Source organism: Montipora capricornis, chromosome 7 (assembly GCF_036669925.1).
Source record: "Montipora capricornis isolate CH-2021 chromosome 7, ASM3666992v2, whole genome shotgun sequence".
In the NCBI taxonomy this organism is placed as follows: Eukaryota; Metazoa; Cnidaria; class Anthozoa; order Scleractinia; family Acroporidae; genus Montipora; species Montipora capricornis.
The window spans coordinates 20,625,979-20,650,958 of record NC_090889.1 but is presented as its reverse complement, the minus strand read 5'-3'; the positions used below and the strand labels follow the sequence as shown (position 1 = coordinate 20,650,958).

At 40.1% G+C, this 24,980-nt stretch overlaps 2 protein-coding genes across 2 annotated transcripts in view; one reads left to right on the top strand and one right to left on the bottom strand.

Annotated features, from left to right (window-relative positions):
- The first annotated feature begins 15,955 nt into the window (after positions 1-15,955).
- LOC138056393 (uncharacterized) lies at positions 15,956-23,810 on the top strand. Its single transcript, XM_068902179.1, has 4 exons — positions 15,956-16,070; positions 16,542-16,586; positions 19,350-19,690; positions 21,714-23,810. The coding sequence occupies exons 1-4, from the start codon at positions 16,049-16,051 to the stop codon at positions 21,759-21,761; spliced, it is 456 nt and encodes a 151-aa protein (XP_068758280.1). The 5' UTR covers positions 15,956-16,048; the 3' UTR covers positions 21,762-23,810.
- Positions 22,853-24,980, bottom strand: part of LOC138056392 (monoacylglycerol lipase ABHD2-like) — a 12,849-nt gene continuing 10,721 nt past the window's right edge. The window contains exon 8 of the mRNA XM_068902178.1: positions 22,853-23,810. Coding sequence (XP_068758279.1) covers positions 23,608-23,810 — 203 coding nt within the window. The 3' untranslated portion in view covers positions 22,853-23,607. The remainder of the gene's footprint in view (positions 23,811-24,980) is intronic.

The window sequence follows — 24,980 nt, the reverse complement described above, 5'->3', positions numbered from 1 at the left end:
CCCTCCCCTCCCCTCCAAGGGTTGCGTGACTTCTCCCAACCCCAGCCCTGTTACTTGAGGTCTCGAGTTGTCCGTCCCATGGTGCGGAAGGGTTTGTCAATTTTTCATTTTTATATGATCATCGACAGAGGAAAATTGAAAAGTGATCGGGTATTTACTGCATGGATCATTTCCTCCATCTTGAAAGCCCCTTCCTTGAAAAATCAAAGAATTAGACCCCGATTGGAAAGGTTCTGAAAAAGAATGATTTCAAATCGATTGGCTGCTATTCAATTCTTCTTTCTTCCTTTGCAAACAAAAATTAAAGATTTGTATTGTCATTTTTAATTTTTATTCAATAAGAAACCATGATTTTCATGTTTGTGTTTGTTGGAGTTTTATTCTCAACGTTCCTTGGTAAAAACAAATGAAACATTAGAAATACAAAATCCATTTTTTCATTTTCCATTTTTCATGGAAATCAAATGGTCGGAAGACCCACGGACCGTATTGAAATACAGCATTCCAGTCTCTGAAGAATAACAAATAAAAGAGAAGCGAGAAACATTGGCCTCTCGGCTGACATGTTGATAATTTTCGGTAGTAGCCAAAACGCGGGGCCGGGGCCGGGGCCGGGGCCGGGGCCGGGGCCGGGGCCGGGGCCGGGGCCGGGGCCGGGGCCGGGGCCGGGGCCGGGGCCGGGGCCGGGGCCGGGGCCGGGGCCGGGGCCGGGGCCGGGGCCGGGGCCGGGGCCGGGGCCGGGGCCGGGGTCGGGGTCGGGGTCGGGGTCGGGGTCGGGGTCGGGGTCGGGGTGTCTTTTTTTTTTCAAAATTTTTCGTTTCAATTTTTGTAGTTATTCTCCCGTACTGTTATTTTCTAATGTTCGGCATCTTTCCTTCATCTATGTTGGAAATTAGTCAAAAATATAAGGAACGTACGGAAGCTTCGAAGGGGACATCGTTTGCTTTTCGAAAAGAATTTCCAACTGAAGTTTAATACGTTAAACCAAGTGATTCGCGCGTTAAGTTATGTCGCTTAATTGTTTTATTGTATGGAACTATATTTGCAATTTTATTTACCACAGCAAGTTTGCATGAGTTGAAAGGTGACAACTAATTAGAAATTCAGAAATATATAAATCGAAACTGCAAACGCGCAAATTACTTTTTCACTTTCCTCCGATCAAGAACGTTAAAGGCAATCAATAGAAGAAATCAAACCATAAGATCGTGTAGATTAGAAGACACAAATTGTAATATATTCAAGAAATCAGTTGCATTCTTCTTTTAGCCTATCGCCAGCATTCCAAAACATTAATCTACTTCTGTAATATTTTCCTTTCAGTCGACTAGTTCAACGACATATTGATCGAGCAGCTTGTACGAATAAAAATCTGAAGATCTACAGGATCCTCAGTGGCGTGATCTTGCCTTAAAGTAGTGCCTCGTACGTAGGTGCGAATCGCCTAGAGACACTGAAGACTCGCTGAGCTCCACATTTTAAAACCACATTTTAATGTTTACTTCGTAAAAAACTTCTCCGCAATACAATTAAAACGAAGCAGAACAGCCATAATTCCACTGTGGTTGTCACGCAAACGTTCTCAGTTGCTTGTTTTCGCAAAATTGTTCTAAGTGTGGTTGTGCTTTTTCTCGTAAGATTGGATTCGATCCCTTGAAGTCCGAATAGAATTGGCTAGGAAGTTCCTGTGCGACTGACTTTACCACAAACCGTTTGTGGTAAATCAGACAACAACACGAACAAACAAGCAAAAAGAACGTTGCATGACTGCGTGACGATCATCGTGGAACTGGGATTCTGTTGGTTTTTTTTTTTAACGAAGTGAATATTACGATGGGACTCTGTCTGGCAGTTAGCGTGTATTCCTTAAATTGAAACGAAAAATTTTTGAAAAAAAAAAAAGACACCCCGACCCCGACCCCGACCCCGACCCCGACCCCGGCCCCGGCCCCGGCCCCGGCCCCGGCCCCGGCCCCGCCCCCGCGTTTTGGCTACTACCATAATTTTCAAGTTCCCTCACAACTTCTTTGCACCACAAGTGTGCCCTCTGAGCATCTGACAGATTTGTAATACTAAACTTCACTGAAGTCAAGCCCTGTTTCGCGGGGTTAGTGTTAGGATGGGAGACCAAAACAATAAACCCCTCACCAAAAACAGAATGATCTGACCGAAAATACTATTAACGCTAACAAATGCGAACTCAGCAAGGTACAGATTCTGTTAGCTTGCTATATGCAAAACAAATATTGATGAAAAAGCAAATAACTATTGATACACAGTTTTCAGAAAGAGCAGAAGGAAGTTTCCCGGACGGTCGATCGAGAATAAAATATTTACGACATGAAAACAACATTAATTTTGAACCGTGAATATAGAATATAACAAGTTACGATCAGCGACAAACATTTTGGGAGATTTTTGCTACGTTCAAGTAAATTGCAAAATCGAAAGTGACATGGCCGGAATTCAGCGGGCGCCGTAATTAAGTTACCGCGGAATGTTTACTCGCCAAACAGTGAAGCATCTGTATCAAATGATGGCAAGATACCGGGTTTTTGTAAGTTTCTTTTTCTGTCAAGTGTTATAAAGTTTGACAATGAAATGAGCGAAGTCAAAACAAAGATCACAATCGCCCAACTCTTATTTATGCAAAGTCAAAATTTACTCTCCAAGACGCGTACGACGTTATTTATCACCAGGTAATTCCATCATTTTGGAAATAAAAGTCTCCGCTTACGAGCCAGAAGGCTCATCAGGCTCATCAGGCCGGCGCTTATCTCCGGTTTCATTAGCATGAAGCGACTAGGAGTATTTATACTCCCCCCTGGATGGGATGCTAGTCCATCCAGCTTTACGCCGGTACCCATTTATACACCTGGGTGGAGAGAGGCACCGTGAGAGTAAAGTGTCTTGCCCAAGAACACAACACAATGTCCCCTGCCAGGCCCCGAACACGGACCACTCGATCCGGAGTCGAGCGCACTAACCATGAGGCCACCATGCCTCATTTTGGAAATAGCAGCTACTTTATTATTCATCTGCGTCACAAGTTTTCACTGATTTTGGGGCTCATTTTGTTGAAACTCAAGCACGCTTCCAACAGGCCTGTGAACCCTTCCTGCTTACAGAGCAATACTAAAAAACTTCTCCCATATCACATTTCAACCTTAAGATCGAAAATTCAATACACAACATGATATTATAATTCACAAAGGCAGAAAATAACACAGAATCCTTTTCCAGCGAAAATTTTATTGAAACAAACAACATATTTGCTCTTAGAGGCGAAAACCTCTTCCTATTTCATTGCGTGCTTGAAGACAAGAAACTCAATTGTGTCAAATTACCATATACTTCAGGTAAATACTGCTCACTTTGATTTCGTCTCGACGGGCAATAGATTGTTGTCGAAGTCCAGTACTCGTCGCTTTTGAGATTCATGCCTAGTTTATCCAACTGACTTTCCATTATTGAGCTCCAGAAGGGTATATTTTTGATCCACTAAAACGCCATTCGCGTTGCATGACTTTCGACGCCATTGCAGGCTAAGTTAATGATGATTCTACTGTGTCCACCAGAGAAATCTACGCAGTTCCACTACCCTCTCGATCCTAAGAAAATACGCGCAGAAGGCTCTATACACAAAGACACCACTTACCAGGGGAGTGACAGGCAAGACTTTTACCGACACGGAAAAAAAAAAAAGAAAGAAAACAAACAAACTAAACGAAGACCTCGACTGGGTTTGCCTATAGGCAACCCAGTAATAACACACAAGCCTACATTAACAGCTTTTGATAATTTGCAAAACTGAACTGTAAACAAGACAAGATCACTGATCTTCAAGAGGCGACTATTTTGTTGGAAGTTTAAGATTAAATATAAAAGAAAAGATATTTTCAAGAAATAGAGTTAGAAGTTGGAATAGCTGCTCTTATGAAGTGCGTAATTAGGCATTCAACATTTGCGAAAAAAAAGACTGTAAATTTCCGAGGCGATTTCGGGTATGCTCATGCGCGAGATTTTGACGCTGGAAATTTCCATCGTCATTTTTGATTAAGTGCAAATTTGATCTTAAAGATTTCCATGGTCGTTTGTGTTTGACGTTGGAAATTTCCATGGTCATTTTGGATTAACCTTTAATTTTGATGTTGGAGATTTCCATGGTCGTACCTCTTGCAAATTTGACGTTGGAAATTTCCGTGGTCATTTTGTATCACCCTATAGTTTAGACGTTGGAAATTTCCGTGGTCATTTTGTATCAACCCCACAGCTTTGACGTTGGAAATTCCCGTCGTCATTTTGCATTGCATTGGACTGATTTTAAACTTAGAGGTTACGATGATGTCGTCAACAGATTTGAATGTTCAGTAACTCGTGCAACACTCATTTGCCTTTCTTAGACAAAAAAATCAATCCACCTTCTTCAATTTGGAAATATTTTGAACCGTTCTTCTCATTCTTGACATAAATTTATGTTTCTGGCAATAAATGAAAGAAACCTCTGAATTTCTTGCCAAGTCCTTTTAGCAAAAAAAAAATACTTTTAAGCAAAATTTTCCATCTTTCAGTGCACCTCCACAGGACCGGCAATTCCGGCATACTTTCGTAGTATTTTTGCCACACTTAACTGAGTGGAAGGTTGGCAAAAAAACCGTACATTGAGCCTTTTGTTTTTTCAAATCCAAGCTTGGCAATCCGGGCTTAGCAATTTTAAACCTTAAATAGCTACTTTGTGCCAAAATTCCCAGTTTTCTTGGCACATTTTAATCGGAACTATCAATATTTTGCCAAAAATTAACGTTTTAGAATATCCCCGTTGGTTTTAGAACGTGTTATATGTTCTAACTAAGACCAGACTCCGTGCCAATAACTTGAGAGCAATAGCTAGGGGTCATAATGCACTTGTCTGACAAGTCAGGTACAAATTGTAGAGATTTTCTCTTAAAGAATAATAGTAATAATTATCACTGATCATCGGGTACAGCACAACAGGCTTTTTCTGAGAAATGAGCAACAGAGGGTAATGGTGGATCTATGTGGCCGTGCCGGATGATCAAAACGTCGCGACGACTCAGTGATGTTTGGAAGATTGAGCGCTACCAGGATTTAGGTTTGAAGTACAAGGAATGCATCAAGTATAGGTTGCACTATGGTGGTACCATTAGTTTTAGGGGTTCTTTGATCAGTCTCGAACGGTTTTGCAAAGTGGAAGGAGCCGGCACCGGGGTATACCCAATATGATTGGAAACGCCCAGATAGCGTCCTTTTTGTATGAACAGCACATGTCCTCAGGAAGCTGAGGGAGGGAGCTGATATGTGGCTCGAAATCATAGTACCCAGCAAGAAGATTTAAGAGCCGGAAAGAATCGTGTTTGTTGGAGGCAACTGGATGGTTAATTTACAAAGCGAGTTAAAAGTCAAAAACACACCCAGTTGGTGACAAGAGTTGCACAGACAACGTTTTCCTTCTCAATTCTCAGCGGGCGTAGTGTTCACTTCAGTGCAAAAAAGACCTCTCACCGTCGTCCAAACCGTTCGTCTTATAACCCGTATTCTCCAAAAGTACAGTAAGGGATTTAGTGATGCGTTGACCCAAGTTAAAGTTCCTCCCACGAAGCGGACCATGTATGTAATGCTATCTACCCCTTGCACTTGAATCGCTATTAGCACACACAGAGGCGGTATGTAACAGAATAAAAATGCCAGATAAAGGCAAAGCATATCATACACGGACCGTTTATACCGCATGAGACTAAAACTATTCGGCGTCCTGGTGGATGAAGTTTCCCCGGGGCGATCAGTTCCATGGACGTTTTGAAGGGAGAAGTCGGACGGCCCTCGTACTGTCTTCTCGTGTCGTCGCAGAGTTAAATAAATTCTTAAGTAACAAGCGGTTATAATTGTGACGAAGATTACTAAAACGATGCTGGATCCAATGTTGTAAATTCGGTAATCGTAAATGAGTACGAAAGTCTCGACGCATTTAAGAATCCACAGGAATGCCAACGCTGAGACAACTCTCTTGTAGGTAACTATCCTGCGGTACTGTCTTTGACGATGCAAGGCGAGGAAACGATCGATTGCAATTAATGTTAGAAAGGAAACCGAGATGTTTGAGAAAAACCAGTTGCCTAGATAAAACATCGTTCCTAGAATTCTGGAGGCGTCGGGGAAACCATACATGGCCGTCAGAACGCTTGAAACGTAGGCAGGTTGTACAAGAGCTCCCACTGCAAGATCCGCTAAGGCCAAATTGAACAAAAAGGCCTTAAAAACAGAATGAACTTGAACTAAGGGAATCTTCCGCAGAGCGACAATGACGAGGATATTCAAGACCGTTGCTGTGATTGAGCAAACTGCGTTAACTGTGAGATCAACCACGTACAACGCATGTGGGACTTGAGAGTCCAAATGGTGTCCTTGAAGAATCTTGGAGAAGTTACCGGACATTGCCAACGCGTTCTTTGTCTCAGTTCAGGATTGAGCTACAGATCGTCATCAAAAACTTGATATCTTCTCGGGTTTAACTAATCACGCCTACAACAATCCGTTGACTCGGTGAAATTTAAACCTTGACTGAACAACAGCAGACTGTCATCGGCGCTTGCTCTGAAGGGAATAATTTATGACTCCGTCTTGCCAACAAATTTCAACCTTGTACATAGCGTGGGAGGAATCTTAGACAGTCGGTTCCGCAGTACTTAGGTAAGTTTGGTGTTTGCTTCGCTGTGCCGCGTGAGCACTGATAACTTATATTAATTAGAAGTTGCTCCGGCAGAACAAACTGTTCAATATAACTAATGTGTACTGCATTCACGTTATGATCAGTCACTTAGTACTTTGAGTAGCTGGGTGAGGACTAAGCTTCCGTTTTTGCCCTCTCAATATCAACCAATATTATATTTCTTTCTGATATGCATCAAAAGCCACATCAACAGTTAGCCTTGCTTAGCCTTTGATTTGTCAAGGTTTTTGCCATTACATTTGTAATTTTTATCTGTGAATCGATGCGTCGTCAAGTTTGCTGAAATTAGCAAATAAAAATCATTGCACAGTTTAATAGCCAAAGCAAAGTTTACTGTAAACGTTTAAGTGTAAAGGCTACAAGTTCCACGTTAACATGATTGAAATTATAAAATAGTAAAAGGTAAAAACTGTGAAAATGTTTGACTAAACGTTTTCAACTTTGCGATCATCTTCAGAGTGATTAAATTGCATAAACCAACTGCTTTATATTTGTGGTTACGTAATGCCAGTTCCCATGGGGTATAGAACAAGATGGAACGGACTGGACTTGTTTATTTAGGACTGGATTGAAGCGTGCGATGTAAAATGCCTCTTTTATTTTTCTCTTTGTCCATGATTTGTGTCCCACGTGCACTTGTATGGCGCTTTAATAAGTTCAAAATTCAACCTTGCGAATTTACCAAAACTTCTATACACCAAAGGTTTGAATTCATCCAATACTCGATTGAATTAATTGAAACCTGTAATTCATCAAAACGCTAACTTCATCGAAACTGTTAAATTCATCTAATACTCGATTGAATTTATCGAAACCGTCAAATTCATCTAAACGCTAAATTCATGAAACTGTTACGGTTACTGTTGAAACAGCTGACATTACAGGCATTTTCAAGGGGGGTGTGCTCAGAGGGAGCTCAAAGGAAGAAATCTGCAGCTTTGAGATATCCAGAGGTTGGCATCTCTGCATATTAATAAAGCGAAAGGCATAATATGTTTCAATTACGATCTGTCAAGTATCTCATGACCTTGTTGCTGAACTTACGACATTCAACTCATGTAAATGGCAATGGAAACTGATTTACTCAATATATTGAAAATAGCAAATTTTACCTGATGAGTTTATGGTTTCCATCAATGTGCCATAACGATAGGGGACCCCTGACGCTATAGGCCGCCCTTGGAGTGATTGACAACCATCTCATCGCAATGCCTTCTGGGTCGGTTCTACGCATGGTTTCCCTTATTCGTGCCTATGTAACTTTAAAAAACCTGGATTTAAGCTGAGAGTAGATTCTTCGGTAACCAGCGTTTGGAAATTCCCTCTGGATGTCTCTGACCAAGGCCTCTAGTTCATTGTCGCTTAAAATCCCTTCTTGTAATCGCACCGAAATGCCGTATTCTCGGACACGTCGCTTTATTGTGCTCTTTGACACCTCCAAGGCATCCGCTATCTTTGATAAAGAGATGTCATAATTGATCATATATTCCAGCTGCTCTCGTGTCTTTTGTAATATCAAGCTTTGGCCTTCCAACGGAACCACGAGAAGCCACGCAATACCCAGGAAAGTTGTGATTAACCCTACTCTCTTCCTCACTTTCTAACAAAACTATTACAGCTGAAATAGACCGCACGGCTTCAGTATATCGTTCAGGTTGTAATAAATGACGGTTTGTATGCCGTAATCGAAACATAACAAAGTCTTCTGTGTCTTCATCTGCACTATTTTGCAATCTCCTTCCAAGATTCAGCAAAGAATGTTGCAGTCGTTCTTCGAATTCAACCGTGTCCGCCATCTTTGAGGAGAAAGTTTGCTTGCAAGGGTTTGTGGGACTTGAGTGGACGTGATAGACTAGTTTCGATTAATTCAACGTTTTGATGAATTCAGCATTTTGCTGAATTTAAGATTTCGATGAATTCAACACTTCGATGAATTCAACGATTTGATGAATTCAGCATTTTGCTGAATTTTAAACGTTTCGATGAATTCAACAGTTTGATGAATTTAGCGTTTAGATGAATATGACAGTTTCGATAAATTCAATCGAGTATTAGATGAATTTAACAGTTTCGATGAAGTTAGCGTTTTGATGAATTACAGGTTTCGATTAATTCAATCGAGTATTGGATGAATTCAAACCTTTGGTGTATAGAAGTTTTGGTAAATTCGCAAGGTTGAATTTTGAACCCATTAAAGCGCCATACACTTGTAATCAAGCTTGCATTGGTGAAACGGCACGCAATCTTGAAGTACGTGTCAAAGAACATTCCGATATAAACAAACAATCGGAACCGGCCAAACACCTAAAGAAACACCCCGAACACAAATTCACATGGGACATCTTGACTTCGGCTCACTCATGGACAAAAAAATAAAAGAGGCATTTTACATCGCACGCTTCAATCCAGTCCTAAATAAACAAGTCCAGTCCGTTCCATCTTGTTCTATACCCCATGGGAACTGGCATTACGTAACCACAAATATAAAGCAGTTGGTTTATGGAATTTAATCACTCTGAAGATGATCGCAAAGTTGAAAAAGTTTAGTCAAACATTTTAACAGTTTTTACCTTTTACTATTTTATAATTTTACCGGCGAAATGTACATACATGATTGAAATTGTTCCGACCTTTCATAATTGCGCGTACGGAACCACAGTGCTTTTTTAAGTTAGAGAAGAAATTACCGACTAAAAAACCAGTATTTCTGCATAATGCATGAAAACAGCCTTTGATTTTGTCAGGGACATGATCTCGAAGAGTAAACAAAGCTTTTAATGCGTTAATGTTGTAAATAACACTTTTAAAAACACGCAATAGACCTAGAGGGCACGACATTTGTGATAATTAATTCCGCCACCCGAAAGCAAATCGTTTCCTGGAGAGACTTTGATATTGGCTGTTAGAAAATGGCTATGTCATCGTTGCATAGGATGAGAGCTTCTTTTTTACTAAGGTATTTCCAGATTTTAATCTACTTGATTCCAGAGAGAGAAAGATCTAGATTTTTTTTCCACCAATATAATTTGCCTCTTTGGAGCTAACATGCAGTTACTTTAATACTCACTACTATTGAGTTTTGCAGTAATTGAAATCAACGCCTTTGACTGGCAACTTAAAATTTCCTTATTACAAAAAGGTAGAGTTTTTTTTTTCGTTAAAAATGAAATTCTGTAATGTTGTTCCACTGACAGCTGTCCTGTTATGAAGAAAACTTCACTTGCAATGTTAAAAAAAATACATAAATATATTTTCAACGAATTTGTGCATGTTCTTGTCCTGCTCGAAGCAGTGCATTTTGCTGGAAACGTGATCACTCGTCAGTAAGATTCCGTAGAATGTACAAAGAGCGAAAGTCTGCATAGATCTCCATGAAAGTCCCGCAGGTGAAACTCAAACGGTTCAATAAAATTGAGAATGCTACCATTTCGGATTCTCAATCAATGTACCACTCAAATCTTGTTTTTGTGCATGGTTCAAAGCCCCGTCAACAAATTCATTTCCTGTTGATCGTCTTTCACTTTGGAATATACGAGTAAATGATCGTTCAGGAAAGTAATATATTGGTCCGCTGGCTACTGTAACTGTTCAGCTGCTAACCGGTGACGCGATGGGGTTGTTGTTTGGATAAAGCTAAAGTTGAAAAAAAAAGGGAAGGGAAATATTTGCCTCGCCGATTCACGGTTTGGTAATTCCACCACTTTTAAACTCCATTTTGGTAAATTATAGCCTGCAATGCTGGCGTATTTTTGCGAACGAGCGATCAGAAATGTTTGTCTGCCATCTTAAATTGTTGCAGCAAAGGGAGATTGGGGTGAAAAAGTTGTGTCGGGTGGGGGTAATTGGGGAGTTGGGCCCAATCCCCGACCATGTTGAAATCCAATCGTACTCAAAAATAGGTCTACACCGCATAGCCAACTGCCTCAGTGTCATCGCTTGTGATTTTACGATAAAAAAGCGTTGGTAGGACGGCCGGGCTGGATACACTCAAGTTCCAACATCCAAGCGCATGGCCTATTATTTGGACGGAAACATTAAAAGATGGCATTCAGGTTTTTTCAAAACAGTCAAGCAATAACGTTATTACCAATTTGGGCATTAGGTAACTTGTGTTTTCGTGATTTTAGCTTCTAGAGCGAGTTGGACGGTGCCTCAAAAGTCGGCTGTTTGTGAAAAATTTCCATTGGTGCCCCCTTTGCCAAATCTCGCGGTTCTTTGCATAAAAAATTCCACAGTTCCTAAATTTTCGATGCGTACCAATTAGGCCCTCAGACCCACTTATATTTCCTAGTTTGTAGCTTTTGTAATTTTGCCTAAAAAATCGACTTTTTTTGGCAATTTTGCCTTGGTTTCCTTTAAGACGCCCGCATGCAGGAGGAAACATTGTTGCGGAAACATTTCCCAAAATGTTTCAGCGCGCAGACTAGGAAACATTTGCCGAGAAAGCAAAATGTTTCTGAACAAATTCAGAAACATTTTTGCTTCCGTAACAAAGGTTTCCTGGGATCGCACACGGGGAAACATTGTTTCGTTTGCAGGCGCCTTTACGCAAACTTGCACATCTTTAATTCTAAGCCATTTCTTGAGCCGATTTTCCAGAAGAACAAAACCTTAACTCCTTGGGGAGTCTATGCAAACCAATTAGGCTGTAATACTTTTCTCTCATTAGGCAATAAACGTTTTCTAAGAAAAATATGGTCAACACAATCCCTTTTGTTATAGCCTTTTGACTTTGATAGGCCAGACATAATGATTTCGGTCGACAACATGGCATAGACCCTATGCAAGAATGGCTGCCTTTAAATTATTCTTTTGTTCATATTCAAAATAGCCCAACTAACCTCGTTCGGGATAACAAATTCTTTAGAATTTTTGTCTCAAAAACTAGGTTAGTTGAGCTATTTTGAATATGAACAAAAGAGTAATTGAAAGGCAGCCATTTTTGCATAGGGTCTATAGGTCTTACCAGTTGAGAATGTGAATTCGAAGATCTGTATTTTGCGAAACGAGCTCTTTGTAGACTGTGACGATATTCGACTTATTCCTTCGCATTCGTTAACACTTTTCTGAGATACAACTCGATGCAGTGATGATCTTTGAGGGGAACTTTGGGGGGTACCCAATACCGTAATACCGCAAGAAAAATTGGCAAATACCGTGTCGAGAATCGACGAAATACCTATACCGCATTTAGATTCCCTTATAACTATTCATGCTTACTTTAAGTTGCATCCATCTAGCGTGCTTATTTATCGCAAGCACGTATGCACCATATGCCCCTGTATTTTAGTTATTTTGGTGGTTCGACGGTGAAGTTATTCACAACTTGTTTGCTATTTTTCACGAAAGGAAAACTGCATTAGTTCAGCCTTCTGGTTGGTGAATGCAAAACAAAAAGCATGAAGTGAAGTGTGACGTCTTATATGAATGAATAAAAATCCTCTTACCCTAAACCGGTTTCCTAGTTTTCCGGTATCTTTCAGTACAATAAACGATTATTGAGACGAATATTAACTCTTCCAAAGCGAGATCGTGCATTAAGTAGGAAGTTTGCTGAGCTTCCAATTTCCCCTTGAAGCCGGTATATTGGCACACTTTCGTCAGCAGTTTCCTCAATTTCCTACGTCACTTGCGCCCTTTATTTCTTTTACCCACCTTGAGGATTTTCCAAGGATGACACAACAAAAGCAACCGTAAAATTGTAAATTACGTTTCTTCTTTTTTTTCTTTTTTTAACTCTTCCAAAGCGAGATCGTGCATTAAGGAGGAAGTTTGCTGAGCTTCCAATTTCCCCTTGAAGTATATTGGCACACTTTCGTCAGCAATTTCCTCAATTTCCTACGTCACTTGCGTCCTTTATTTCCTTTATCCACCTTGAGGATTTTCCAAGGATGACACAACAAAAGCAACCGTAAAATTGTAAATTATGTTTCTTCTCTTTTTCCCCGAGAATTGTTAAAGGACCAATTTATTTTCCGTGAATCCTCCCTTTACCGGCCACACTTGACAAAGTAGCGCACGCAAAACCATTATGGACATTGTAGACCATTTTGAGTGTTATACAGGAAGTCGCCCCAACAGCAAAAAACACTCCCATATATTTTACCTTGCGTGCGCGAAAACAAACAGAACCTCGCACGCGCTCGGCTCTGCTAGACATTGAGCGTGTTGAATTTCCCAAGGGAGGTGTTCTATAAATAAATCTACTCGGGAAAGGGTTGATTCCCAGACCAATTAAACTCAACGTTGTACACAATTCAAATCTTTTGGAAATAAAACGTTTTGTTCTCAATATTTCCATATCATTTAAATGTGAATGCTTCATTGTCATGCAAATTCAACACACAAAGAATCTTAATCCCGAGAGATTTGAATTGGGTACGACATAGAGTTAGCCGAATTGGTGTATGCAACTTAGAGGCTTCCCTTGATGTGGTTTTGCTTGAAAGTAACCTGATAGAAAAGTAGAATATCGTCTTCGATTCGCGATCCCTGAGAGCAGTGATCACGTTACAGAGAGGGGAGGGGAGAGGAGCTATCCCTTTCATAAAATTTCACTCAAATTCTACGGGAAAAATTTTTTTGTGACTGTTGTGCTCAGTTTTGTTGTTTTTTTTTTTAGCTCGGGTAGTTAAAGTCCCATCTTCAACCGACACGCATTGCGAGCCATGGAACAATTTTCATACATGAAAATCATGCCAAAGCTGAAATTCATCCAATCAGATCACTCCGATAAGCAACGCGAATTTCCATAACAAAAACAAACGGTCGAAAAGCCTGTCGGTTGAAGGTGGGCCTGTAATTGTATTTTAGGCTAATTCAAACGACTCGTAGGAAGAACGTAGAGGACGTTTTCAACCAACCTCTACAGACACCAATAGCAATAGAGAAATGTACGACTTCTGGTGGACAAACAAAAGAAGCTAATGAGAGATCTTTTGTTTTCGTCCACCAACATGGCGACGTTGACGTCACGTCAAAGCCTCCTAAAAGCCACGTGGGAAATACCATAATACTCTTTGTTTGCCGTCCAAATGTTTGCATAAGCATTGCTTTTGTTTTCTCTCGGGACCATTGTACAGTAAGTTCCAAGAGAAACTGGAAACAATGTTTATGAAAAATTGGGGGGGGGGGGGGGCAAACAAAGAGTATTATGGTATTTTCCGAAGTGGCATATAATCATATCATTTCGTGTATTAAAATAAAGATCACTGGTTGATTGATTGACAATATTAAAGCAAATATTTAACAATTATTGTAAAACCATACTAATTACTTAATAACCGAGAGTGAGGTCGTTACAGCAAAATCTCAAACTGAGGCCTTGCCGTATTGACCGAGCGACAGCGAGGTCAATACAGCTAGGCCGAGGTTTGAGATTTTGCTGTAACGACCGAACGGTCGAGGTTATTAAGTTGTTTATTTTACGGCTAACAGAACGGTTACAAATAAGAAAAAACCTAATTTGCATAATCTATAATCGGCCGGTGGGCATTACGAGAGAATAATGCCCTGGCGCTTAGCTGCTCTTAGCCAATCACAGCATGCGTTATATCTGCCAGAAACACCAGCCATATAAGAAAAGTGAATAATACTGTCCTCGTGCGCTGATTGGCTAACTCGGAGGTGATTAGCCAAGTACTATTCACCTACGAGTAGCCGACGCGCAAGATTTGAAAATTCCGACCACATTTACAAGAATAAAGTAGTTTTTTGGTTCGCTTTTTATTCAACTTGTGTGGTATATACTAAAACAATTATTCCTCTCAGTATCGGTGAATAATATGCACTTAATGTAGGGTCCCGAGGGAAACAGTTTTGTTTTCCCGAGAATCCTTAAAATTTCGCTTCCCCCACAAATTTTTCAGCTTGGCAAGAATTGACGCAACCAGTTTCCATATTAGGTCATACGGTAGATGAAACTGACCATGGCCCCAGTTGTTCGAAGAGTGGATAGCGCTATCCACTGGATAAATCAATAATTGATTTTGCTGGTGTTTATCCGATGGATAGCGTTATCCACCGTTTTGAACACAACCAGAGAGCTGGAAACGCAATATCCCAGGTGGAAAATGTAATAACAATATATAATGCAAATACACCGAGCAAGAAAAATGTAATTTTATAAGCACAAATCTGTTTCCACTTAGCCTTTGTTTTAAATATTCAAGGATGATGCAAAATTGTCCATATTTACATTTTCTGTCGTAAAAACGTGAACCTCTCCCAAGCACAGTTTCTTGTCGGAGACAAGTTGTTTTGTTTTGTTTTGTTTTACGAGACATCTGGTTTGTCTCTTCTATTGGGCAAACCTGCCCAGAGGGAAGGAGCACGAACAGGACTCGAGGCCCTATGCGAGGTGCTCCACCCTACCCTATCCAAACCAGAAAGACCAGACCACAACACCGGGAACTACATGCCCTACTCTTTGCGACAAGTGTGCGGGTTCTTTTACGTCCCACCAGATTATGAACATTGAAGGGTTGTGAGACGGGACCTCCGGCTTATCGTCCTTATCCGAGAAGACTAGAGCCTCTAACCATTTGCAGATGTAATTACAAAGGTAGCACTTTCTCCTCAGTTATTTAGAGACCTTGAGTGTTGGTCCGGCCGGAGTTGAACTCACGACCTCCCGCGTGACAGCCCGGTGCTCAACCAACTGAGCCACCGGTGCGCGGTGTTGTCATTCTTAAGCAAAAAAAAGGCGGAGAGAAATCTCAGTTTTAATATTTCAGAAAAATGTATCTAACCATGTAGAAAAATAGTTGTAATAGATCTATTCAAGGAGTAAAAGGAATCCTAGCAGAATAATCAATATTTTGAACAATTTCAAGTTAATTCATTTAATCGGAGAAATTATGACACGGAAATGTCAACCGTGGACTAATAATGTATTATAAACATTTGCCTTGCAAAACTACTAAAACAGCCTATACCTAAGTAAATATAAGGAATATCAACCCAGTAAGTAAAATAAGTGCTTCAATTGTTCGTGACTCGCGATAGGATTTTTTTTTTTAAATACCTAAATAGATTGTGGAACGACCGGATCCCCGCGGTTTGACAAAATGACGCGGCTTAATCTTGCAGGTAATGTCAACCCAGAAATGTCAACCAAGGACTAATAGTGTATTATAAACATTTGCCTTGCAAAACTATTAAAACAGCCTATTAAAACTATCCGGAATATCAACACTAGTATAATATTAAAAGTCCACCAGTTGTTCGTAACTCACGAAGGGATCACTTGTTTTGAAATTCCTAATTAGATGGGGAAACGACAGGATCTGATCTGACTAAATGACGCGGCTTAATCTTGCAGGTAAAATTGTATATTTAGCAATTGGAAGGGTACATTTAATGTCAGTAACTGATCCACGCGCAGAGAAAGCATTTTCCAATCCGAACGGAACAGGAATTTCCATGACACAGAATCGATTCCGGACTGAATTATGTCCTTTAACATTTATTTATGCGCGATTTTAGCTTTAAAAAAAAAGAGTTTATTTGTTATGTGCGTCTGAGAATGTAGACTAGATGCCGAAGTATTGAAAGCCGTTTAAGGCTCGTATTCATCGAAAACACCAAAATTTCGTTATTAAACGTATGGGCAAAATCTTGTTGCCCGATCCGGCATCCAGTATGATGCACTCGATTGTCTTAAATTTGCTCGCTTTTCTCTTGAACTGAATCATTTTGCCAAAATCTCCTAGTGCAACTTTTCAGTGACGGGAAGCTGAGGGCGCTGTGACAACCTACTCTGCGTTATTGTTTTTTTTTTTTTGTTCTTCAGTTCTTTTTTGGTGTCTGTGGTTCGCCAGAGTGACGCATTCGAATGGTATGTATGTAAAAATCTTGATCGTGCTGTCCTTAGTCTCGTATCATTGGCAATAGTCGGAAATTCCTTTTTGCCCCATTTGGTCAAAAATTTTGCAGACCATTCCTGGCAACTGTTTATGTATTGCGCATGCACGTGATGTCATAAAACAAACCGGAGCCATGATGATGTTTCAAACTAATTTACCCGCGAATTAAAATTAATTAATTAAAATTAATACGTATCCAAGAAGTATTTGAGTGCATAAGCTCTATTGTTGGATGTCATGTGAACAAAATGATAAGCATGTTTTTACGGAATATTTGAAGCAAGAGCCGATATAACGTAGATTTGATTTTAGTGGTGTACTATATTTCGACTCAGTGGCCAAACCAGCCTTCTTCAGGTACAATGAGAGTTTACATTGAATTGCTTCTATGTACATATATATATATATATATATATATAGTAAATGGATGGTGACGTAATTCTGGGAAAAATGTGATAAAACATGGCAGTTACAAAGATTTTGAATTCAAATACTAAGAGTCACGGAAAAATAACGGAAACCACTCAAAATAATAAACTGAAATCTAACGGAATAGTAACAGCTACATAGAATTTCTTTTAAATAATCCAAATATGTAGCAGATGAAATGATTGATTTGATTTTTAATTTTTGGGTCATTGCAGTTGTGAACTTTAGGAACGAATTGAAAGCCTATATTTCAACGGCATCTGAACCTGCGACATCTGCCATATTAATGCAATGCAAAGATGAAGCAGATGAAATGATTGATTTCATTTTTAATTTTTCAGGTCATCATGGACCTAACTCAAATGATATGTATTTTTTCATTGTCAGATCATTGCAAATGCATGTGAACTTAATTCAGAAACGAATAGAAAGCCTGCATTTAAGGACGGTGCCTACTAATTCAAAGGTATAGTTTTGCGCGGTTTTATGAATATGCGGGAAAAGCAGATCTCAAGTGTTATTAAAATCTGAAAAAAGAAAATGGGGGGGGGGGGTAACCGCGCATTTTTCAAAGATAGTTAATCGACAATATTAGCAAAAAGCTTTAAAATACAAAGCAATGTATGGTGTTCCTTTCCAAATTAAAGATTAATTTTCTTTGAAAAATGCATGGTTACCCTCAATTTTCTTTTTGGATACCAAGAGCACTTGCTAAGTTCTGCTTTCTCCGCATAAATTGAATCCGCACAAAAATATCTCTGCATTAGTAAGCACTACCGATAGAAAATCCGAGTATCTGAAGATGCGCACAACGTATGCGCAATAATAATAGTAGGCACTGTCCTTAAACGACATTTGAACAACCTGCGGTACTCAATGTAATGAAAATATTTAGCAGAAAAATTGATTGATTTTAATTTTTAATTTTTAGGTCATTGTAGTTGTGAACTTTAGAAACGAATAGAAAGCCTGCGTCTAAAGGCACACCTTCAACCGACAGGCTTTTTGAACGTTTGTTTTTGTTATGGTAATTCGCATTGCTTATCATAGCGATCTAATTGGATAAATTTCAGCTTTGGCGGGATTTTCATATATGAAAATTGTTCCATGACACACAATGCCGGTGCCGGTGGGGCATCTGAAATTTGAATTGACCAATTAGCATTCAGCGGGCGGGAAAAATTTAGAAACGAATGGTTGGTTTGCATTTGACGTCATTTCCGCCATGTTGGTGGAAGAAAACAAAAGATTTCATATCAGCTCCTTTTGTTCGTCCACTTGCAATTGTACATTACAGTATTATCTGTCTCTAGCCATTGGTGGCAAACCATCTACAGAAAGCCTTAATTTAAACGGTATTTGAACCCCTGAACTCTGCGATACCAATGCCATGGGAACTTTGACTGTGAGGTCGGTCCCCAGGGTGGGGATTTTAATCGTACGACATATCCCCAGGCTGGGGAATTTGACATTGCCACCATCTTGGATAATGAAGAGGGATTGGAAACCAAGTAGTGAGGGAAAAGCCCTGGGAACTAGGTTGCTTGGAGAAAAACTCCGCCATCTTGGAAAATATCCAGAAGACGTTAGAATGAACTTCCCGCGCTCGTGAGAGATGATGGAACAAAAAGTGAGTGGTACATACATTGCACTTTTATTGTGTGCAGCAAGGTCTAAAGGATATTATTTTGGCAACCTTTACTCGCCACCAGGTTGGGGGCTTTTGATACTTTTGGATTATTATGTTGCCGCGGAGGAGGGGAATTTGACTCATCATTTTTTAGTATCACATTCAACAACCTCGTTTCCAGGGCTTTTCACCACCGAGCTCTCGATGGTGAAAAACCCTGGGAACGAGGTTGCACTTTTAAAACTGCCATAATTTAACATCCTTCTTTCCGAAGCTCAAATAAATGCACGTTTTTCATATATCGTTGCTTTAAGTTCGTTTAATCTTTGAAGTCACTTCGTGTAAAGTACGATGTATTTCACAAACAGTATCGCATCCATTCGCATGTTAAGCCTTTCATACCCCCATGATCGAAACGTTCATTCTCCTAAGTAGTTCCATGGATTTCTTTTTTGGATAAACATGAGAATTTGGTGTTATATCAAGATCCCACAATATTCTTCATTCTCAATAGCTGTTTGACTGACATTTCATTGAAATTGTGAGAATTTACACATTAATCACTGCTGGGAGTCATAGGGTTAATAAATAAGACAACCTAACTACGAGAAAATACGCCAACAGACGTCAGCAAAAGTTTCTCTGTATGAACCATAATTTTCTTTGCCTTATCCAGGACAACCAGAAATAGAAAATAGCAAGAGCGTCAGATCGACAACCAGTCCCTCAATTCATCCAGCCCCAAAATGTGTTGGCCAAAATGTATTTTTTCCAATTAGCGGATTGCCTGTCATAGACAGCAAGGTTCTGGGTCACGTGATTTGGACTCGGTCTGTTCTCTCAGAGATTCAGTGTGAGGATCAATGCCTGCGATTTCCTGATTGTTCGGGTTACAATTATCAGTACTCAGGGAGGACGGGACAGAAGGCCTGCGAGCTGATGAGCGAGATTGGAGCGAATCGAACGGTCTCTAAAGGATATGTCTTTCGAGGTTTTGAGCGGAGAAAATTTCAACACGTAAGTAAACGCCATTAGTTTTGCTTATCTGTTTCGGTGCCCATCCAGCGCGCAATAAAGACTTCTGCGAGCCAAAAGTTGGCCAAATGTTAGAAACCTTATTAAAAAATGGCGGACCTGCGAAACGGCCTGGGTTGCAATACATGGAAGGGAGGTTTGGTAGCCAAAAAAAAAGTAGTGAAGCGAATGAAGCAGTAATTCTTCGCGAAAATGATATTCCCGGGTCCTCGTTAGCTGGGCGAAATCCCTCTTCGTTGAAGAAAAATAACAAATACGCTTTTTAATTCTATATGCAGACGCTCATAACCAGAAACGCAAGACTTCCATACTTGGTCTATGTCCCAGACTATTTTGAGACGAGTTCTTTTAAGAAGTTTCAGACTTCACGAGTGAGCATACTCAATCGCAAGAGTAATAATTATGCAAGGCTCGTGATTGGCTGGAAAGCAAATGGAGAGCTTTAGATTCTAGGACGAGAGCGACTACGAGTACGGGATTTTCTTAAAGGACAACAGTGAGCGCGCGCAAACCAGCGTCATTTTGGCGGGAAAAACGTGATACCGTCGTCATTTTAGTGCGAGGTTTTGCAAAAATGTCGCCGTGCCAAAACAAGTCACCAACACGGTCGTAGCTAGTTTTGGCATTTTTCGATCAGGGAAAGGCTCAGTTACCAGCAATAAGAATATCTGAGGAACCTATGCTGCTGAAAAAGAGTAAGATTACTCGTTCTCGTCCTCGTCCTAGAATCTAAAGGTCCCTACTACCTCGAAGGGCACGGGATCCTGGTGCAAAGGTGGACTGGAGCCAGCAACATAATATGGAGTTTAAGCGAAGACAACGGCTACGTCAACGGCATCACCACAAAGCAAGAATATGATTGGTTAAAATTCTCGTGCTGCACGTGCAGCACGAATTTCCGTTTTGATGACAACGTGGGCATATATATCAATGATCCATTCATTTTCACCGTTCGTACCCATCTAGTTATAGGATAGTTCGCGCGTATTGTACAAAGTGACCAAGTCGGAATAAACGCGAAATACTTGCGATAGAGCTAAGTTATATTTTGGAGTGACGTTATCGTTAACGTTTGCCGTTATCCTTGCTTAAATTCCCCTCCCCCCCCCAACCTCAGACGACTGATCAGATTTGAACTTGGTGTAAACAGGGAGCGCAGGGGGACCCCTCGGTCAGTGTCTCTTTTTGCGGGTATAAAAGCCATAGCCGTACACGGACAAGAGGAAAGAGGAAACATGCATTGAAGTCACTGACGGATCGAACTCTGGACCGAGACGCACCAAACGTTAAGCAATGTTTCTTCCAATACTGTATTAATATTGTTTAAATACTATGTCAGTAATGATATTCAATGTAATAACTTGTTCTGCGGGTTATTTACTGAGCCTGATTCTCCGCTTTTTGGGTACACGAAGCCCAGGGAAATGGGGCTTATTCACGCGGCGGCCATATTGGCCATAGACAATAATTTTCGTACCCCGAGCCTCGATCTGAAATGTTCGGGAACGAGTTTCGGTGCGCGAAACAAAAGTTTTCAATTCTTCGGAACTTAACATGGCCGCAGTGTGATTAATGCCTATAGGGGTAAGAAAAGGAGAAAGAAGGAAGGGGAGAAAAAAATGAAAGAAAAGAAGGAGGTAAAAAAAAAAGAAAAAAAGAAAGACATCAAATAACTCGGTTTGAAAACAAATGAAAAGGAGGAAGGGGAGCTGAGAATAGGAAAGTGAAAAGGAAAAGGAGATTGGGAGGGGGAGGAAGAAAAAGGGAAGGGGAAAAGTAGGAAGGGGGATAGGGAAGGGGGAAATCCTAGGGGAACGGGTAAAGGAGAGGGGGAAACGGGGGCAAGTAGGAGGGTAGGGTGAGAGAATGGGGGGCAAAAAAGGGGAAGAGGAGAAAAGACGAAGGTGGAATTAAGCACCCTGGAATTACTAAAAGTTGAAGTATAACGTTTAATCAGGCGGATGTTTTACCCTGCCCTTCTTGTCCTGTGTTTATCTCATTGCAGATTCTGTTGGGATCTCAGCAATGTGATGACCAAACACGAAGACACTGATGAGTTATCAAAACAGGAAGTTACAAAGTAGCCACTAGAAGCAACTAGACGGTTGATAGAAAAAATAACACGAAGAGAAGCCACAATGAAGGAATAATACAAGTAGAAATCTAGACAATTTTTAAGCAATCTCCATTAGCAGTTAACAGTGGTGAAGGTTTCAAGGACACTGTTCAGGGCAGCAAGCAAGGCATCAAGTTGAGACTGGCTCTCATCTGCGACTTAATGGGACTGTGTCACGAATTAAGTCAATTAATCGACTGGAAACTGGCAACCAAATCAAGCGAAACGTAAAAATAACCACTTAGAACATTGAAGAAAGGCTGCAAATACAAAAGGAGACAGGGATGGGCAAAATTGAAGAAGATTAAAGTGGATTGTAATTGGGCTGTTTGAAAACTGTTCAGCCCAACAGTTTTTCAAAGTTGATCTCTGTTTGTAACTTCAATTATGTATGCTTGACTGATATTTTGTTGTCACGAAGCTTTGGTTTGTGTTGTTTAAAAGTAATTTCAGAGTTTACGAGTTGTATAGCGAGAATTAAGGGGTGAGTAAATGATAAAACAGCACAAAGTCAACTACACTGCCGTGACACAGCCTCTTTAAACTTGCGCATGTTGTGTTTATGCTACAGTTGAGAAATGTGCTGCGAGCCCACAATTGTAGCTCTCAGATAGTACGCCCACCATGATTGGCTAATTGAGCTCAGTGTACGGCCCGCTAAATTTGAAGTTTTGACGCAACATTGCCTAGCACGGTTTCCACGTTGTTAATGTGAAATAAACATGTGAAGCCAATAAGATGTATTCGTTTTCAGATTTTTACGCATGTCAATCATTTGTGGCAGTTGAACGTTGCTCTTGATTTCATCTAATTTGCTTTCCCGTGAGCCTAATTACCTCGGAGGTACAATAAATATCTTACTAACCTGGTTTCTCGGTCCTTACTGAAAGGTGCAGATCCTCGTTTTTCCCGTTCATTTATAAATCATTCGGGGAAAAGACCCGGTCCGTAACTTACAGTACGGATCTTGAATACGGTTAGTTAGAGGTATACTTATACGTGCAGTATAAGAAATTTGCACAGCCAAATATTCTCACCTTTATTTTAATTTTTCTTTACATTGACTGATTTATAACCACACTTACCAAAAATACTAATTTGATGATTTACAATCAGGGAGGTTATTTTATTTAGAAAATGTTACCGGACAAGAATAGAGGGGATAGACACTGGTTGCCAATTTCCAAGTTGTGTACGAAAATACAACGATAATTACACATATCGCGAACTATAGTGCAAATGACCCGATTATTTTACATCTACTTCATGTGATTGCTTTCATTGTTCTTATGTGTTTTATCCACTGGTCTCAGACGACCATAGCGTCGCGACTTTAATTAAAGATTAAATTGGGTTTTAAAAGTAGAGTTCGTTCACAGAGCTCAAAATTGTGAACTTTCTCTTTTAATTTAAATAACATGGGGTAAATCCGTTTTTTCTCACTTAGCGCGAAAACGAAGATAAGATTTCAAAGATTGAATCAGATCACTAGAGACAACAGATAACACAAATTCGTAATTGATGGAAATTAACGGTTTTCGAAGAGCTGCTTACCCCTAAATTAAATTCTCTCAGAACACACGGCAGTTTTTATCTCCGGAAAACTGTTCCTTGTCTTCTATGCTGTCAATTTTTCTATCCAATTCAGAGGTTCCCTTTGTGATGGTGAACTTGTGTCATAATTGTGGGGCAAGTCATGTCGTGTAACTGTAATGAGATGTCCTACCTAATTTTGAGTTTTACGAACAGGTACCACTCGATACGGAGGCTCTTGAATCCGTTCCTACGATGCAATGACAAAATTACTGATTTGTTTGCCTAAAGATGACTGATCTTCTGATTGATTTGCTCTTATCACTGCTATGGTGTACTGCATCAATGCCTTATCCAACCACGTGACTGGCTCGACATCGAAAAGTCCTCCTTCAAAGAATCCAAGATGGCCGCCATGATGTGTGATCACAAATATCGCTGATTCATTGCATTCTAAGCGATAATATAAATTAAAAGAGACAAACATTAAACATGAAAATAGGAGAAGGTTTCAGGGGATTGGACAAAGCCTCTTCCTGTGGATTACATTCGCTCTTTTTGCTCCAGAAATACAGCTACCTAAATGGAACTCAAATCAGCAATTGATAAATGTCATCAAGTCATTTGCAGTCAAGACGCCAACCGTACCTATTTGTGACCATAGACCTTATTCATAAATGGAGGTCAATTTACAATTCTTTTGTCGAATTGCAAATTAGACTACCAAGCCTCGATACCATACAGTGAATTGAAAAGAATTCCTGCTCTAAAATGAGGCTTGGTAGGCTAATTTGCACGTGAACAAAAGAATTATAAATGTAACCGCCATTTATGAATAAGGTCTATAGAGTGAGCATTAGAGATGGGTGTTAGGGGCTATAAGCCTGGTCATTAGTAGTTTTTGTATTTTGCTCGAATCGGAATTTCAACGTTAGCTTGTTTCCCGTGCTAGTTCAGGTATATAATGTAGTCATTTTCCAATATTATTAACTTAAAGTTTAGAGTCACACCAACGGAGCCAGCTTCGAGATGAATGTAAAATTTAATGTTGCTTTCTGTCGAGTTTTCCTTTTCACGGTAGCTCGCTTTTGTAATGTTCTTTTGTTCTACGTTTCCATTCTAGTTCGCTTTACAATACTCGCTTTCTTTTGTTTCGCCTATTAGATCTCAACAACTGTCATCATGACACTCGGAAATGCCGGAGTCATTGATCTTTTTGTGAAAGATATAGTAGGGATTCTTGAGGTTGATAGTTAACGTTTGCTTATGGCGAAATGTTGAGTAATGTTATGGAGACACTGTGACATCCATCGCCTCATTTTTGGACACAAGTAAGGTTGAAAGTTTGGGACAATTTGTGACGAAAAGATGCGCATCTCCTTTTGTAGACATATTTAGACCTGTCTTGGACCTTCAATTTGAAGCCAGCGAACAAACTCATCCTTTTTGAAATGATATGCGTACGTTTGAGACAATCCTAGCGGCTTTACAACTCTCGCCGAAAAGTCAGAAAAATGGGTCTTTCGAGAATGAGCTGTGTTCACACTGGCATTTGGATCGTGCAGTCCGGTTAACTTTCAAATTTTGTAAAAACGTACTTAGTCCGATATTTGTCGTGTGAAC